Source organism: Lissotriton helveticus, chromosome 5_1 (assembly GCF_964261635.1).
Source record: "Lissotriton helveticus chromosome 5_1, aLisHel1.1, whole genome shotgun sequence".
Taxonomy (NCBI): domain Eukaryota; kingdom Metazoa; phylum Chordata; class Amphibia; order Caudata; family Salamandridae; genus Lissotriton; species Lissotriton helveticus.
The window spans coordinates 1,098,862,157-1,098,881,240 of record NC_136065.1 but is presented as its reverse complement, the minus strand read 5'-3'; the positions used below and the strand labels follow the sequence as shown (position 1 = coordinate 1,098,881,240).

The 19,084-nt window shown below is 42.8% G+C and overlaps 1 protein-coding gene across 1 annotated transcript in view; it reads left to right on the top strand.

The window, feature by feature from the left end:
• The window catches only part of CFAP43 (cilia and flagella associated protein 43), a 753,224-nt gene that overhangs the window by 200,970 nt on the left and 533,170 nt on the right, over nucleotides 1–19,084 (top strand). Inside the window, exon 13 of the mRNA XM_078643733.1 lies at nucleotides 10,493–10,645. Within this exon, the coding sequence (XP_078499859.1) occupies nucleotides 10,493–10,645 (153 nt within the window). The remainder of the gene's footprint in view (nucleotides 1–10,492; nucleotides 10,646–19,084) is intronic.

Genomic DNA, 19,084 nt, shown 5'->3' with positions numbered 1-19,084 from the left:
CCGACAGACATGGTGCATGTCCTTATAACTGCGTATCATGTAATAATGCATGAAATTCTCAAGCATATTAAAACATATGAGTAATTACTCTCACCTACACTACGCAAAGTGTCCCTGCACTTTCACGCCACCAATTCACAGCTGGGTATGTTACTAGTGAAGCGTTGTCCATCGACCCTAATTCTTTATGAAATCTCAGCATCCCTCCTGTAAGTGTGGGTAGAGTCGAGTATCATTCTTATATCCTGCTAAGAACTCTCTTTCTCGTTCGGACAGCATGCATATACAACTTCAGGCACCGCAAACCCGATTCCTTTTTGCTTCTTATTTAACACCATAAACTCTTCATCTCTGGTGACAGAATCAGTGCAGCTGTGATTGAGCAAATACAAATAAATAACACGATAACGAAAAAGAAATAGGTCTTTTTGCTTAGGTAACTCCCTTATTTAGAAAGGCAGGTTTAAGAGCCCACACCAACAGTTCAATAGATTCATAGTTGAGTAGTATGGTGGAACCAGCTGGACATAAGTGTTTTCTCTGTATTCATCTTGACGATGAGGGTGCATATCATTTTCATAATTTCATTCCCCTTTGTGAAGTACCATTGTGGTGGGAGGACCTACCATATCTTACTGTGTGAATCATTTGCATCAACGACTCCCAATATCAGTCCCGTCATGCATGCGGCAAATGCAGCCGCCATGATGACCAAGGCTACCCCGTATCCCTTAATGTATTTTCCTTCTAATATTTCAATACTTTCTTTTTCTGGCTTTTTCTGGAATCAAATGCTTATTTCCCCATTGGATTCTAGCATGGTTCTTGGCTTGTTTGTTTTGGGAGCCTTGGGGTGTTTACTACTCCCTCTGGTGGTCTCAACTTCTTTCTGTGGGACGCATGCACCCAGGTTGGCAGCCGTTCACATTTCACAGCAGAGTTTGGAACTAAGAGGGTCTGATATGCTCCCTTCCAGCTTGGCAGTAGACCGCTTTGCCAGGTGAGACTTTCGCTAGAAACCAGCCTTCAGGTTTTATGTTATGCAGCCAGTTGAACCTGGTGAAATACAGAACCTACTACATCAGATAGTCGCTTGCAATAATCCCTGATCAAGTCATCAGTTATTGACATAAAGGCAGCAGTTGGTACCCCAGATACCCTCATCAGCCTGCCCATTAGGATTTCGTGAGGGACAGTTCTGTTTTTTGATTTGGTGTACATCTGATACACGTGAGCTCCAGACCAGAGGCAGGGTGTTGAGCCATTTCAAGGGGGTGGAAGCATGCAGTTTTGCAAGTTTGTTCTTCATCTCATTATTCTTTCTCTACATCAGCCCCAAGAACTGAGTGTGATATGCAAAGTCTGATCAGTGAGTAATGCCTATAGCTTCACAGATTAGTTTAATTATTTTATTCTTGAAATGCACACCCTGGTCACTTTCTATGCGCATCGGTACTTGATTCTGTGGAATCAGTTTCTTCAACAACCGTTTGTCCACAGTCATTGCATCCCATCTGCGCATCTGGTTAGACTCAACCCATCTGGAGAACATGCGAATCACAGGACATATTGATAACCCCGTACAGAGGCATCTCAATGAAATCAATCTGTAATCTGACAAATGGTCTATTGGAGAACATGCGAACCACATGACTTATTGATAACTTCGTACGGAGGCAGCTCTATAAAATCAATCTGTAGTCTCAAAAGTGGTCTATAGGCCAATGAGGAGTGAGACGGTAACAACAGTTCCTTTCACCATGTTATTCCTTTGGAACACCAAACATTATGAACAATAGTCTTGTGCAAATTTTCGAGTATTACTATTCTGCCATATTCCCAGAAAACTGTCTGTCGTTATATCTCTTCATGAGTATGTGGGGCCATGAAATAAATTATCCATATGTGGTAACAGAATTTGGTAATTTCCTCTGGATCACACTCCTACCTCAGTCAGCCTACAACCCTTTCGCCCCCACTCCTGCCTTTCTACCTATTCAGCATCCTCTTGTATACTCCTGAGCTCCACTGTTTAGGCAGGCATCTCTGGGACTGTCACAGCCTCAAAAAGAGCAGCTTGACTCGTCGGAACATTAAGTGCATGAAACCTTTCCTCCACATCAGCAAAATTGTTGCCTCTTGAAACCTCATCTGACCTTCCTTGATATGTTACACTTACACTCGAGGGCCATTGGATTTGGGGAGTATCAGTGGAAGTCATAAATCCCCTCTGTGACCAGGGTTAACAATGATCCTAAACTACTACAAAAACATAATGTGAATCAGTAACAAAGAGGAGGCTTCAGTTATCCTTTTTATAGTACACACGGCATAAGAGGCTCTCAAAATCACAACAGTCTCTTATGCACAAGTCGTCATCATATATGTTGTCATATTGAAATTTACTATTTTCAAATTATATTTTTCTTATAAGCTCATTTAATAATATATCCTTTTATTATATTTCCTGCATTGCCCCAACTCTTCTTTCTTCCCTCCCCATTCCCTTGGCTTCCTCATCCTGTCTCTACTGCTTTCTTCTTATGATGTAGTCCTTAGAACGTTGAGGGCAGTTTGTTCTACTATTACCGTCAATGCATTTTCTGTGGTGCTGATCACGTGTTATGTTCATATAATAAAGTGTTCTGTTCTTCGAAGAGGTACAGCGTATTTTGTTTCTTTATTGCACAATACATTAGCACAGCATTTCAAAAGTTCATCTTTAATATCTGGGGAAAAGGTGGTGCACAATTCAATCACCTGAATACAGTCACAATCTTTCTCTTCATCCTGCTGAGAAGGTAAAGGCAGTAACGTGGCAAAATTCAACCCCCGCCGCACCTATTTACAGATATGGTGGGGAAAGCTGGCAATGTTATCTCACAATAAATTAGACATCAGTCAAATGCTGTATTTTACGTCGTCTAAGCAAAAGTTCAACTGGATGAGGTACATACAGTGTCACAAGGTGCCTCAACACAATATTATCAGACTGTTCTACTGCCACTGCTAAAGCTGTAAAGGCTCTTAGACCCAGCCAGAGAGCTACAGCTGTGGGGTCCAGTGTAGCAGAAAAATACACAACTGGGCTTTGTCAATCACCATAACGCTGTGTTAGTACAGACAATGAACATCCTTCTCTCTCTGTGCAGTACAAGGAACATTCTACATCAAAACCTGGTATCCCTACATCTGGGGAGGAGCACAGGTTACATTTCAATTCCAAGACTGATTTGTGACATTCTACTAACCAGGGCACTGGATTGGGGACATCTTTCTAAATTAAATATTGAAGAGGTTTAGCTATATGGGTGAAATCTAGACTCCACTGCTGCAGTACCCTGCCATGCAAGGGAAGCCTCTCACTTTTCTCTGGGTACAGTGTGGAGACAGCTATCAGACCTCTGTCACCCTTTCCTGAGGCACTTTCCTTTTACCGCCGTCTAATTTATATCCAAGATCGATTACCTTGGATTTATAATACTAAAGTTTTGCAAAGTAGATATTATGCCCCCCTTGAGCCAAATGATTCATCTAAGTTATGGTGTACCATTTATGTGCCTCCCTAGTAGGCAAGGCAAGGCAGCCGATAAATCTTCAATGTACTGGACTAGTACTGATCCATGCTTGAGAAACGCACGGGCTCTAAATCACTATGGAGGGCTGTAGAGAAAATGGATCGAATCTCCTTGTGGGATTCATTTTCAGAAAAACACCATATTTTTAAATTGGAAGGCAAATAAATATTGGTTGTCTGTATGCAGTGGTCTAGAAAAGAATGTATAACACAAATCAATAACAGTAAATCAATCTGCAAATGCTGGAATCTGAGACAATCATAGCAGGGTTCTGCACCACTGGGAAACTAGGAACCACTATGTCATTAATAGCTCTTAAATCTTACACCATTCTTCAAGACATACCGTTAGCCTTTCGCACAAGGAGGAGGGGAGTGATACATAACCTTGACTCCATCCATTTAATATGGCCCTATCGTAGTAATTACTTCATCACCCAATTCTTTGCAAGAGGTCATACTCCGGAATGGATGTCAACTTAAAGCCTTCCTTCAACCTTACATGCACTGATTAGGCACTCTGTATTTTCCCTTTCTCTCCACCTTTCTCTGCCCAGAAGCCAAATGTTACTGTGTTAAGCAAATCTTTAGGTGTCTCACTCAATTCCGGTGAAGACATGTTTGCCTTATCATCTGTCATCACCTTAAAATGCGCTTCTGGGTCTCTTGTCTGCACAAACACACCCTCAGGGGTTCAATACAGAATACAGGTAATTTTGCACAGCAGATCCCTCCCCTGAAAAATTCACAGGACTAGTCTAGCTGATCAAAAATCATGTTGCTCGATGATGAGCCCTATAAGTACAAGAACAGGGTCTGAGATGGGAGGAGTAATGATACAATTTGAAATGCTGACTGCCTGAGCTATCTTTCCTGAGAGGGGTCATTGGAGAACTTCCTTAGGTTTTTTGGTAGAGCTTCTGGCCCTAGTATCGACCAGAAAATCAACAAGATGTCCATTCCCTCTCCCCTTCACATTGGGACTTTCCTGATAAATGGAGGTACTGGAGCCTACAAGCTGTCATCCTCTCTCAGGCAGTCCTATGGGACATAACTTGAGCCCATCAGGACACATTTCGTGGCAGCAAAATGAAGGAATGTATTTTTCAATAATGACATAAGCTGGCTTGCTGACATCAGAGCCGGGAAAGAGGCTGGTGGATAGAATACATCAGCGGCCCGTGCATGTAAGAGCTGTTGGGCCGGGTGATGGGGTATTTCAAAAGATGAGATGAGGGAAAATTTATAATTTATATAATTTCCCCTCGTGGTCGCCTGTAGAATTCTCCCCCCCAACCCGGCCCCATCACTCTTACCTGCATGAGCCGCTGCTGATAGAATAGAGTTGGCATTGCAGCAGGAGAATGGAGGCAGCAGGCAAGTTTGGGGCAGTTGACTCGGCTGCTGGAATAGTCTGACTCTATGGGTCTCCCTCTTAGATATTTCCTTTTTATTTCCAGGCAATTGCTTTTCCTGTGTCCTAACTTCCTACATTTGAAAAATACATCTGAGTGCCTTACCCCATTTCCCCAGCCTCTGCCCTTACCCTTCCATGGCCACCGTGGCCTCTCCCTCCACCTCTCCACTCCCGAATTGTTTTAGAAGCATGTGTATCCCCATTGCCTGCAAGGATTCCCTTTAGACCACCATCAACTTACCCTTATCCTTCTTTTGTTTCCAGTCAAGGGATTCACTACAATACTGCACACATGCCAACATTTTCTCAATTATTTTGGCTTTCCTACACATCACAGATTGTTGCACTAGGGAATTAATAGCAGGCCGTAGTCCCTCACAGAAGCTGGCAGAAGGACCAGCTTTTCCTGTTGGGTGAGCATCCTCTATTTTGCTGTGCTGCTTATAAACCTGCAAAAGCATCTCCTAAAAAGGATGAACACTCTCATATTTCTTTTTCATAGTTTTTATAGTCTTGGACTCATTTACATGTTGCACCAGCAATTTTGCCTTCAAATATTGCATCATATCCGTATACTTTTCCATTACTATTGACACATTGCAGCTCGGCTTCTGGCCACCTGACAGACACCTTACAACTGTTCCAGAAATCTATGGGGTTCTACAATAGAACACAATGCATCCAAATCCGAACATAGTAATTTTGATCATTTTACCTCTGTGTTCCACTTTTCAGTGGTTTCCCGAAAATTAAAAAAATCTTTAGTGAAACTAGTGCTATGGCACTAAGGCAGGGGTCTCCAACCTTTTCTGTAGTGAGAGCTACTTCTTCTCAAGGAAAGGCTTCCTGAGCTACTAGTAAACTTTATAACTGTAAAATAGTGACCACGCTATGACCACCCTAAGCAGGATTATTAGTAATTACCACCCAAGTATTCCTGGTGCGGTTACCATCAGAAATGCAAGGAAAACATTCATCAATATAAAATGCCTCCACCTGACTTATGAAGTAACATTCAAATCTAGACATGTCCTATGGCACAAAGTATATAAATACTGCAGTAGGTCTCCCCAGCTCAGCTTGAATTATTATTCATCAGTTTCTGAAAGTGCACTTCTTTCTATGAAATACCACTTTCCACTGTGGGCAAACAGACTCAATTTAACAGAAGAAACTCCATTCTTGAAAACAAAAACTGCCTTTAAAATAAATTTTTCAGATTTTAGGAAATGCACAGTCCCAAAACATCAGCTTTTCATTTTCATCAAGTACTCCTATGTACAAATGCCTCATATGGACAGACTACTTTGAATACCCAGGTGTTAGTCTTGTGCCACAGATGCTCACACAAACAAATGATGGACGAAATGCTGAATGAATCATACATTCACCCCCAGTCAAGAGATCTGGGTTAAAGCCATCGCTCTTTTGCTCACCATGCCGCCCCAGTTTAGACCCAGCCATATGCAAATCAGTCTTGACCCTGTGCCTCATGGAAACAGTCCAGACCGACCTGCCAAACCAGGTCCTACCTGGACCAGAAACAAGCATCCTGGGACTGGTTTCAGGGTACGTCACCCTTCATCAGCCAGGCTAGCTTGAATCCAGTGGCACAGTGAGCAAGGGACCCACGTCTGGGCATACCCATCCCACTTAGGGTGAAAAGTGCTATGCAAACAAATGATGGACGAAATGCTGAATGAATCATACTTTCACCCCCAGTCAAGAGATCTGGGTTAAATCCATCGTTCTTTTGCTCACCGTACCAGCCCAGTTTAGACCCAGCCATATGCAAATCAGTCTTGACCCTGTGCCTAATGGGAACAGTCCAGACCGAACTGTTAAGCCAGGTCCTCCCGGGACCAGAAACACGGGTGTCTGTATTATGCAAATAGTGCCCACCATTATACTAGGGCCACAGTTGGTCCAAGGCTTGAAACCAAATGAGGGTCAAGGCAGAGACCATATATCAGTCATGACCATTATTACGCCAGAATATGTAAATGTAGGCCAGTCATTCTCCCAGTATGTAAATGATGGCTGCCAGTATACCACAACTAGACCAAAAATACCCCAAATAGTCCAGGATTACCTTTATTATGCCATTGGCACTATTATGCCTGGAATGGGCACAATTATGTTAGAGATAACACCCTTATGATGGTGGCTAGCATAGACATTTGGTGGTCCTTGACACCAGGCGTAGCCTTCAAGAAGCAATAGTGTTTATTAGGGACGCACATAAATGCTGATGAGTCTCTTCATTTTCTCTGGTCTGAATCATGTCCTGTTCTCCTCAGGTCTTGAGCTGGTTATACATCCAACTGACACATTTTTACTCTGACTCCTGCAGTCCCACACTGTGGTGGGTCAGCACTCATTAGTGCTCAAGCTACTACTGTCGTACTTCTTTTATGGTCCACTAGTCACACAAATGTTGTGAGTGATAAAGCAGGGATACAAGATGGTCAATATCCTTGTGGCTTAGTTATATTGAGATTAGATACAGACTGTCAAGTGCAGGCCCTATAGGCGGATACTTTGTGTGTTTGAGTGTTTAGTATAAGTTACTGCCATAGGTTTGGCTGGCTGTCACTCTTCTTTAATAGGCGCCTACTCTCCGAATTTGATTCTGGGCTTGGCTTCATCTCTGAGAGCTACTTTGAAGGTACTGGCGAGCTACCAGTTGCTCCCGAGCTACTTGTTGGAGACCCCTGCACTAAGGTGTGTGCATGGTGCATGCCTGCTGAAATAAGCGCTGGCGCAAGGGAAAGGGAGAGCCATATCTCTGAAGAAATGGCACTCTCCTGCTCCCTCCCTATCGCACTACACAGTGCCAGCCTCACAGGGCTGTGCTCGCTGCGTTGCATGACTTTTTTGTAAATCTCCCCCACTGTATATCTTCTCCCTTGCTCTCCCACGCCATCCACAGGTGAGCTGTGTAAAGTAACATTTTAATTGTTAGCTGCTGAAGCCTAAGCATGTTCTAGTACTGCAGCAATGTGCACACATATATAATACAAGATTGAGTTGGTTGTGTTTCATCTTTTTTGCCTACCCACTGACATTGGTGTGTATGCAAATATTTATAAAGTCCTGTGCGACAATAAGGATATGTTTAATCCATGTGCTAGCTTATCTACATTACACTGTTGATGCACCCCAATTGAGTAACAATAGTTCAACCCAGGAAGTCCAGCGGACACGTTAGTAAAAGAACTTTGGGAACCACCCAGGAGTAGGAGAGGCACAACCCAAGCGTATCCACAGAAAGCACCAGTAGAAGAACCCATGATGCCTACCTGGAATCAGTAACAACAAAACTGAACAATTGCCAATACTGAGCAACACTCCAAAACTTTATTCCATAGCCAGAACCTGAGTAAAACATATAGGTCCGCACTTTTTACTACGCCATCAATTATTTTATTTAGCATTTATTTTGCACATTACTGTACCAACAACAGTTTATAAACATGTGCTTCAACAATAAATACAAAAGAAGGGAAACTATATACACAAAGCTAAATTTAATCAAACTACAAAAACACAGAGGCACCACCACACACACACTCAATGCAAACCTTCAAGCATTCCTCAGACGGATTCAGCCAAACAATTATACCAGGCACTCACATCATCCAACCATCACACCATGCCGGGGACACAAATATTTTTACGTGGCCCCAGACTTGTTGGAACACACTCAAACTCCCAAGGACAAACAACCAAATAGATCCTATCTATTCCATGCAGAAATTATTCTAAGTAATCACACTTTTCTACATCCAAGACCTAGTTCAATACATCAGTGAGTCAATTACATAACATGGTTTGTTTGACAAAGGAAAAGAAGGTCGACGCGTTTCAAACCCAACTGTTTGTTGGGTTCTCATCAGGACCATGAAGTTCTTATTGAATTCGCAGACCGAATCTGCTGTCTCAAAACCACTAATGATATCAATATTCAAATGAAGAACTTGTGTGTATGTTCCCTTGTTATTTGGTGCCAAGACCAAGGTGACCTGAAGGGCACGTTGGGATGAATGTAAACACTTTATTCCATGTCTCCGATTGGCAAATTACTCTTGGAAATTCAATCTCCCGTGTTAAAAAATTCCCACGTCCTCTCTGTATCGCGTGTGACGCCCGCTCACGCAATGAATGCCAGGATATCCCACATGGAATAAAGTGTTTACATTCATCCCAACATGCCATTCAGGTCACCCTGGTCTTGGCACCAATTAACAAGGGAACATACACACAAGTTCTTCATTTGAATATTGATATCATTCTGGTTTTGAGACAGCAGATTCGGTCTGCGAATTGAATAAGAATTTCATGGTCCTGATGAGAACCCAACAAGCAGTTGGGTTTGAAACGGGTCGACCTTCTTTTCCTTTGTCAAACAAACCATGTTATGTAATTGACTCACTGATGTAATGAACTAGGTCTTGGTTGTAGAAAAGTGTGATTACTTAGAATCATTTCTGCATGCCAGTTGGAATAGATAGGATCTATTTGGTTGTTTGTCCTTGGGAGTTTGAGTGTGTTCCACCAGGTCTGGGGCCACGTAAAAATATTTGTGTCACCGCCATGGTGTGATGGTTGGATGATGTGAGTGCCTGGTATAAGTGTTTGGCTGAATCTGTCTGAGGAATGCTTGAAGGTTTGCATTGAGTGTGTAGTGGGGTCTTGGTGTTTTTGTAGTTTGATGAAATTTACCTTTGTGTATATAGTTTCCTTTCTTTTGTATTTATTGTTGAAGCACGTGTTTATAAAGTGTTGTTGGTACAGAAATGTGCAAAATATATGCTAAATAAAAGAATTGATGGCGTAGTAAAAAGTGCGGACCTATATGTTTTACTCATAGGTTCTGGCTATGGAATAATGTTTTGGAGTGTTGCTCAGTATTGGCACTTGGTCCGTTTTGTTGTTATCGTGACTCAGCCTTACTGAGTGGAGTCAAGGCCCTTTAGTGTTTCTTTACCTGGAATCAGTGTCCCAGAATGTCCTACAAACACCTTAGTAATGGATTCATGCTATCTGCAAAGAACCCGATTCAAAGGGCATCAACATGTAAAGCCTGTGGAAAGAATGTAGTGAGATTACAGAACAAAAGAAGAGGGAATGGCAGGTGGACATGGACAGTAAGTTTAAACAAGGGATATAAAGAACTACAAGAGCAGGGATTCAGGCCCAGGGAACAACCAGGCACTAACAGGACCAACCAGGTAAAACTCCAGAATCTAATACTATTATTTCCTTTCTTACATTTTTGAATATGGGGATATTATGTAGATATTTCATCTGCACATAGTCCTACCTCTATTTCTGGGCAAGATGCCAGAACCTGTGGCAGCACTCTGAGTGAGCAGAAAACTGAAGTTCAGATTTTAGAGACATGCAGCTTTGTAGATTCATCCACTCCTCCCACTAAACATATTACTAGACATAGGTGATGTGATATATTCAGATATCTTATTATTGTATTTCAGAGATGGGAGGTGAAATCCTTGACCTTTCCACACTTTCCAACCAGGAGACGTCGCACATCCAGGCAATGGCGCTTGTTTGTCCAGCGGAATCCAAGTTAGATGGTGGAGGCACAAAACTTCAGTTATTTTATCTGACACCGGAGATCTTAGATGGTAAATTGCTTTCAATTTGAACCCCAATTTATTTTACAGTCCGATAATTATTCATGTTAGTGTATTTTTTCCAGTGTACAGTGAAATGTTTTTTCATTTTGATTGCATTATGCGAATGTTAAAGTGGTCATGGTGACAAGCAGTCATTGTGATGGGGGCAGAGAGCTGACTGCCTTTAACAGAGACAACCCCATTTGAAAGTATGGTGCTGTAATTGATGAATGCAATACAATGCTATCAGCAATATTATGCTGTTGATAGCTCCAGTTTTAAACTGTTGTTGGTCTCAAAAACTATCTGCAGTGGTCTAGTCCCCTTAACACTGCAAACTATAACATGAAGTTCAGATTCGACCCTATTCCCTCTAAACTTATTTATCAGGTGGTAGATTTGCACTTTGGAGGTTTTTGGAAATGAATCCATGAAATCCACTAAGCCCTACAGACGGAGGCGTGCGTGCACTGAGCACACATACAGCCGTCTGTGTACGTGAGCGTTGTGTGGCTTGTCAGCGGTGAGGCAGAGGGACTCCTGTGGCTCTGCACTCCTGTGCAACAGCTGTGTTTTGTGTTCTTTTTCCATCCCACTCCAGGTCCCAGCTCTAGTACCTAATTCCAACAAGTTTGAGGGCTACTGGCCCGGATCCCACATTTGCCGCCTGACATGAGTGGCTTTACAGAGTATCAACTATATTGCAATGTTTTGCCCCATTTATCTTTAACTGCTACTCCCAGCTCTTCCACTTCAAAATGGTTTAACTTCTGTTTCAGTGCCAGTCTGGTGTTTTAGTATGTCAAATGTAGGCTGATTCTTTTGGCTAATCTTACCCTCTGAACCTCTACCTCCAGTCTTGATTTTCAAGGAGCCTGCCGTATTTCTGCTATTACTCTATCCTTTTACTGTGTTTCTCTACACTGTTATTATTTACATCACTTTTTGTCATCAAAGGGGTGGGAAAGGAACTAAGGGCCTCATTAATATTCATGAAGTAGGTTGAATTGCGACTACGATTCCGTTTTTGAAAAACGGCCTATGCGTACATAGGTTGCTTCCCAAAATATCACACTGGTCGCAAAAATACTAGTCACAAATTGTAGCCAGTATTTTGCAACCAGTGTCTTGGAGCGCCTTCTTTCACTTAGAGCATGGCACTAATCAACCAGGGCCAGAAACTCACGCAATGAGGCAATCTCAATTACCAGCGATGATCCAAAGAGCATCAGGTGTGAGTTTAAAGCAGAGTAGACTTCAAAGATTGGAGGTCATCAGTCGCCGGCCGGAGTAAAAGAAGCGTCCATGCCTGTGAAGGCCTGCCTGGATCTGTCTAGTCGATCATTGAGAGGTTTCAGAGAAGGAGGAAGACGCTGGCTGTTAAAAGGGAGGTGTAAGATGAAGTGGCAAGGAAATATGAAGAACCATTATCTGACTTGATCTACATTGCCAAGGAACAGGTGGAGCCCACAACCAATAGGCTCCCTGGATCTATGAGAAGGGGCTTGAAAAACATCCCACCCTTCTGAGAAAACACCACAGAGGATTTGGTCAATAATTTAACTGTTTATGCTTATCTTGGGTTGCAAAAGGAGAAAGTGGCAGGGATAAAACTAATGCAGGAAAGGAGTGAAAAAACTGTACTTCCAGCCTGAGTCTCATGTTGAACTCCTCAGTCAGGAGAGAAGTAGCCAGTTGCACAATAATGCAATTTTAACTCTATCTCAATCCCAGAGAAATTACAAATGACCAATGCACCTTAAAGCATGGTGACAATGCCTCAGGAGGGACAACTGAATTGTAATAGCCCTGCCACTCGCTTTCCTTCTGTTGAGATTAAAGTAATCAAAGACCAACAGCGTTGGCAGTAAGGCAGAATCAAGAGTCAAGAAAATCAAAGAAGGTGCCTGGTGTACCAAAGGGGGTCAGGTCAGTGTGTATGGCAAGTGGCATGGCTAAGAGTTGCAGAGTTTGCATTCAAGCAATGGAGAACGGAATGTGATTTAGGTAATTGTGTTACACATGGATGGGACATTCCATAAACACCATGCAACCCAGTAAGTGGGTGGTACGTTTCTTGAGGTTTTATTGGTCATTCTCCGTGGAGATTTGCTGGGCCTTTTGTGTGCAGGGTTAATGACAGGAAGAAAAAAGTCAGTGGATATGCTGGACAGTATGTTGAGGTGTAGGCTTAAAAGAGAGAGTGGTCAAGGAGGCCAGTGACTAAGGGGAGTAAGATGTGGGGGATGAGACTGATGGGGAGAGCATTCATGAGAAATTATGTATGGAGGCAGACAATCAAAGAATACTACACAGTGCTTAATTTGTAAAAGAATAAGTGCCAGGGCCTTAGTCAGGAGGACACTGCAGCTTGCACCATCCATTGCCCATGCCAGCTCTGCCAATTACCGTGCCACATAACCACTAACCATCACAGTCTTAAAAAGGGTCGCAATTCATATTATACCAGGCCCCCAAAGCTGTGAGAATGGCTTGGGTGGCAGATATCAGTAACTGTTAATGTGTATTGAATTAATAAGAAGCTGTTATTGTAGTGCTTTAAATAAATGCTTATAATAATTATGTTTATAAACATAAAGGTATTCAAATCAATCAAATTGTCTTTATTTGGTTTTCCATTATTTTTGAAATACCATAAAAGTTCATAAAAACATCAATTTCATAATCATATTTAAAACCCAGTAAAAACATAAAAAATTCACATTTTGAATTCCAAATATTAAAAGCTGTTTTTGCCAGTATTCATAATGACATTAAACAATTTAAACCATTTATCAGAGATTAGAGCGATGTCTAATGCAAAATTTAAGAAAGTAGACTACGGATTTTGTCATAGGTTCAGTTTCTAAGAACTGTAAGGCCAAATAGGCTGAACGACACTGACGCATCCTCAAAACCTTCAAGAGTGGTACTATCCACCGCCTGCGTGGTGGAACATAAAATTTACAAAAAAAGAGTACATGAATAGTGGATTGTAAAGAAATGGAATCACAGGGGCAGGGGGAAAGATTTGTAGACCAGTCATTTTGGGAGGGAAAAGAAATCATACGATGGAACACATTGAACCTAAAACGGGTCAACAAAAATTTACCATACTGATTTAGATTGTACTGTAGGTATGGTTGAATGGTGGGAACAAGTTGTATTAACAGGCATTGCTGTACAGAAGGTTTCCCTATCTCGTTTAACAAACGCATTTGAGACAAATGCGACAAACAGGCTATTTTTAAATCTTTTTTTGAGAGGTCCAATACTGATGGAGGATCAGAGAAAAATCTTGCAAGTCCAATGTCAGTTAGGAATGACTTAACATAAACCAGCCACCTGATCTTCCCCATATTGTCAAGCTTTATACAGTCTTGGACAATTAATCTTGTACGGTGACATTGGTCCGTCGCCCAAATCCTCCGCCACAACATAACTGGTTGGATTTTAATGATGTCCGATATATAGTCCAAACCGAGTTCAAGATGGCAACCGTATGTTGTGGTGCTTTTTGGAACTGCCAACATAAAGGTATTCATTAGTTCAGCTTAACAAATGCACATATTACTTATGGTTATATTATTCTATGTCTTACACATATGTGTATGACTGCAAAAATAAGTAAATTGTTATCATTACTATATATCTACAATTGCTTCACTATTGAATTACCAAAAATGTGTTTTTTATAAAAACAAATACATTAACTTAAAGTGCAGAAACACTTGAACGTCTGAGTTTATTAAATGCAACTTAGATCTACATTTATTACCTTCCTTATACAAATAACTTCCATGTACTTATGTATCTTTATTTATTACTTTACTTCTAATTAAGCATTTCCAATGTACTAAGCTATATCTCACCCTATACTTCGCTCAACATATCCACTACCTCCACTCTCTGACTCGCCCAAACCCCATTCTACTTCTATGATCCACAAAATAACCCTTTCTAGACTCTTCCCTCCTTGCATCATCTCATACCCCTTTTACTATTCAGATATCCCAAACAAGCCTTTCAAAACACTTCTGACTCTTTCCCCCTCCACCTCCCTTTACTCATCCCAAACCTCCTCCTACTGCTATGAGCTCCATAAAAAACACTTTAACACTTTCTACACCTGCCCCCTTCCATCCCCCCACAAGCCTTTTCAATCCAACTAACAGACTAACATGTCCACTGCTCAAAATAATTTCATATTTCCCTATACTAATTCCCCACTAATCCTGTTTGAGTTCCGTAGTAGCGTGCTACCTGCCGAAAAGCGCTCCAAACCTGATCAGGGGTAGGAAGTACTATATAAATGCAATCCCTTCCCTCCTCTATCACTCCACTATCCTTTTTCAATCGACATAACAAACTCACATATCCCCCGCTCAAATTAATTTCATATCTCCCTACACTAATTCACCACTAATCCTCTGGGGATTCCAGAGTAGCATGCAACTCGCCAAAAAAGTGCCTTGATACCTTGTCAGGGGCAGTAAGCGCTATATAAATGTGAATATATTTACTCCTTCTAAATTAGGCAGACTGTGCCGCCATGTGGTAGACTGTTATAAGTGCCGGTGCTGACAACTAGTTGCTGGTGCCGAGGACTGGAATGCACCGGCTCAAATTAAGCATTGATACTACATAGTTTACATTGCCTCAAAAATTGAAACAAATGTTTTTATGGACATTTGTTGCGTTTGGAGAGCTAGAACTAATTGGGCACCCCCCACGGTCCCCAACGGAGAGGGCCAGCCTGAGGAATGGGGTCCCCGGTCCAGAAGTGGCCTGATGAGGGGGGCAACGCAGCCCCCTCCCCAAAAATGTAATTTTGGGCCGCGCCACCTCATTGCAGCACTCTGCAAACGCGCCCCCTGGCACATTTGCAGATGGGGAACAAATTCCCCTTGAATACTGGGGTCCCTGGGGGCCAACTAGCCCACCAGAAACCTCCAGTATGCGCCAGGGGGCTGCAGTACAGAGAGGTGTTCTGAGGCCACGCCCCTTTTGACACCTCTCTGCAACGCAGTTCTGTGGCGCTTAATGGAGGTAGCTGGTGGGCTAGTTACACCCTAGGGACCCTCAGGATTCAAGGGGAGTTAATACCCCAACTTAAAACGCGCCACGGGGCGCGTTTGCACAGTGATGAAGGGAGGGGGCGGGGCCTGAGGTGACCTGTGTGCAAACACTCCCTGTGGTGCATTTTAAGTTGAGGAATTAATACCTCTTCAATTCTGAGGGTCCCTGGGGGCCAACTAGCCCACCAGGTACCTCCATTAAGCACCACGGAGCTGCGTTGCAGAGTGTTGTAAAAAGGGACGTGGCCTCTGAACACCTCTCTGCAACGCAGATCTCTGGCACTTACTGGAGGTGCCTGGTGGGCTGGTTGGCCCGCAGGTACCCTGAGGATTGAGGAGGAATTAATTCTTCAACTTAAAACGCGCCACAAGGCGTGTTTGCAGACATGTCACCTCAGGCCACGCCCCCTTCCTTCACCATTGTGCAAACGCGCCCCGTGGCGAGTTGTAAGTTGGGGAATTAATTCTCTTTCAATACTGAGGGTCGCTGAGGGACAACTAGCCCAACAGGTATCTCCAGTATGTGCCAGGGAGCTGCGTTGTAGACAGGTGTTCAGAGGCCACGCCCCTTTTTACACCTCTCTGCAACGCAGCTCTGTGGCGCTTACTGGAGGTATCTAGTCGGCTAGTTTGAGCATAGGGACCCTTAGGATTCAAGGGGACTTAAACTCTCAACTTAGAACAGCCACAGGGCGCGTTTACACAGTGGTGAAGAGAGGGGACGGCGCCTGAGGAGACGTGTGTAAACGCGCCCTGTGGCGCGTTTTAAGTTGGGGAAATAATTCCCCTTCAATCCTGAGGGACCCTGGGGGCCAACTAGCCCACCAGGTGCTTCCAGTAAGAGCCACTGCGTTGCGTTGCAGAGAGGTAGTGCAGGCCGTGCCCCTTTTTACACCTCTGCGCAATGGCGCTTACTGGAGGTACTTAGTGGGCTAGTGTGAGCCTAGGGACTCTAAGGTTTCAAGGGGACTTAATCTCTCAACTTAGAATGGCCACAGGCGCGTTTGCACAGTGATGAAGAGAGGGGATGGGGCTTGAGGTGACGTGTGCAAACAAGCCCTATGGCGCGTTTTAAGTTGGCAAAATATTTCCCTTTCAATCCTGAGAGCCCCTGGGGGCTAACTAGCCCACCAGGTGCTTCCATTAAGCGCCACTGCGCTGTGTTGCAGAGAGGTGGTCCAGGCCGTGCCACTTTTTACATCTCTCTGCAACGCAGCTCTGTGGCGCTTACTGGAGGTACCTAGTGGGCTAGTTGGACCCTAGGGACCCTCAGGATTCAAATGAACTTAATCTCCAAACTTAAAACGGCCACAGGATGTGTTTACACAGTGGTGAAGGGAGGGGACGGGCCTGATGCGACGTGTGCAAACACGCCCTGTGACACGTTTTAAGTTGGGGAAATAATTCCCCTTCAATCCTGAGGGCCCATGGGGCCCAACTAGTCCTCCAGGTGCTTCCAGTACGTGGCACTGCGCTGCGCTGCGTTGCAGAGAGGTGGTCCAAGCCATGCCCATTTTCACACCTCTCTGCAACACCACTCTGTGGCGCTAACTGGAGATACCTGGTGGGCTAGTTGTACCCAAGGGACACTCAAGATTCAAGGGGACTTTATCCACCAAATTAAAACGGTCATAGGGCGTGTTTGCACACGTCTGCTCAGCCCACCCGCCCTTCACCAATGTGCAAATGCTCCCTGTGGCGTCTTTTAAGAGGTAGTTTTAATCCCCCTGCCCTATTATATTCTAGGGGCTTACAGAGAAGGTTGTGCTAATAACAGGGGTACCCCAACGCATCGTGTTCCCTAGTGTATGTAGGTGTTTTAACTTTATTCTAAGTGTCTTTTATCATAGCACTGGCTCTAGGACTGGTTAGTCAGTCAGTTACCACCAGAACCCATCTGAAAAAGTTGAGGGTACAGGATGATTTTGCAACAAGGCCTCTTTCTGTTCCTCTGTTTGTTCTTTCTGCATGTCTTCCTTCTTCCTGCACTTTTCTTCGTCTTTGAGTACCCTTTCTGCATTTCTTTTTCTTCTTTCTGTGTGTTTTTTCTTCTTTCTTCACATGTCCTACCTCTGTAAGCATAGTTAGAAACTAGCATTTAGAACAACTTAGAAATTAACTGAAAAACAACATAGGTTTCAGGCACGTTATAGTTACAAATTAGCATTTAAAAAATCATTGAAATTCACTGAAAAAAACATAGGTTTCAGGAACGTCATAGTTAGTTGGACATTTCAGCTAACATTAACTCGCGCGCCTGCAATGTACTGCTGATGACATCACATATTACATCACTCATGACATGGTCAGTGACATCACTCATGTCATCACTGATGACATCTCAAATGACATCACTGATGACATCATCCTTGCGATAGAGTGGCAGACCTCCTCTCACCCTAATATAACCTTTGATACACACACTCAAAAATACATACTAACTTTTTCAAAACAATTGACATACCAATACCAGTTACAACACACCTATTCAGTAATTCCAAGATCTACACACACATCCACTCATTCACCAACAGTCCCTATATAGTCACTCATACATGTACTCACTCATCATATGTACTCATACACCTATACATCCTGTTACAGACCGCCACTCATCCATAGAGTTACTCACACACATAGTCATACATGCAAACAAAGTATCAAACATCCATTTACTTGCATATACAGTTATACACACACTACCACACTTCTACAGAAACTTACACATACTTACTCTCTTAAACAATCACTTATAGAAACACCTACTTATTTGTACAGGAACTCTTCCAATCTCTCACTCTCACATATACTCTCTTATATACACCAATACTCACATATACTAGTTTAAAACATGTGTAGTTACTCATAAAGGCACTATTGAGACAGTCATTCGCTCACTAACACACCCATACACACACTCATCCACCTATACAGTCCTGCACACATGCTGTCTTCGACACATACAAACAGTGAGTCACTCATTCATGCATCTATGCACTAAGTTATACCCGCCACCGAACCATACAGACACTCATACTGATACTCAAACAAACAACTAATAAGCCATATAGACACTCGTGACTCTACTCACCAACCCATGCAGTCACTTATACACAAAGTGAGAGACTGATACAGATATTTATATATTTAAACAGTACTCACTAACCCGTGTATTCACTAAGATACACTTAATCAGTAAGTTATGCAATCAATTTTACAAAACAAAATAACCGTTTAGACACTTATATACCCATTTATTCTTCCTTCGACCTTGAGATATACATATATAAAACACATTTAATTTTCAGAAAAACACACATTCACTGTATGATGTCATTAGTGATGTCATCAGTGATGTCATTTGAGATGT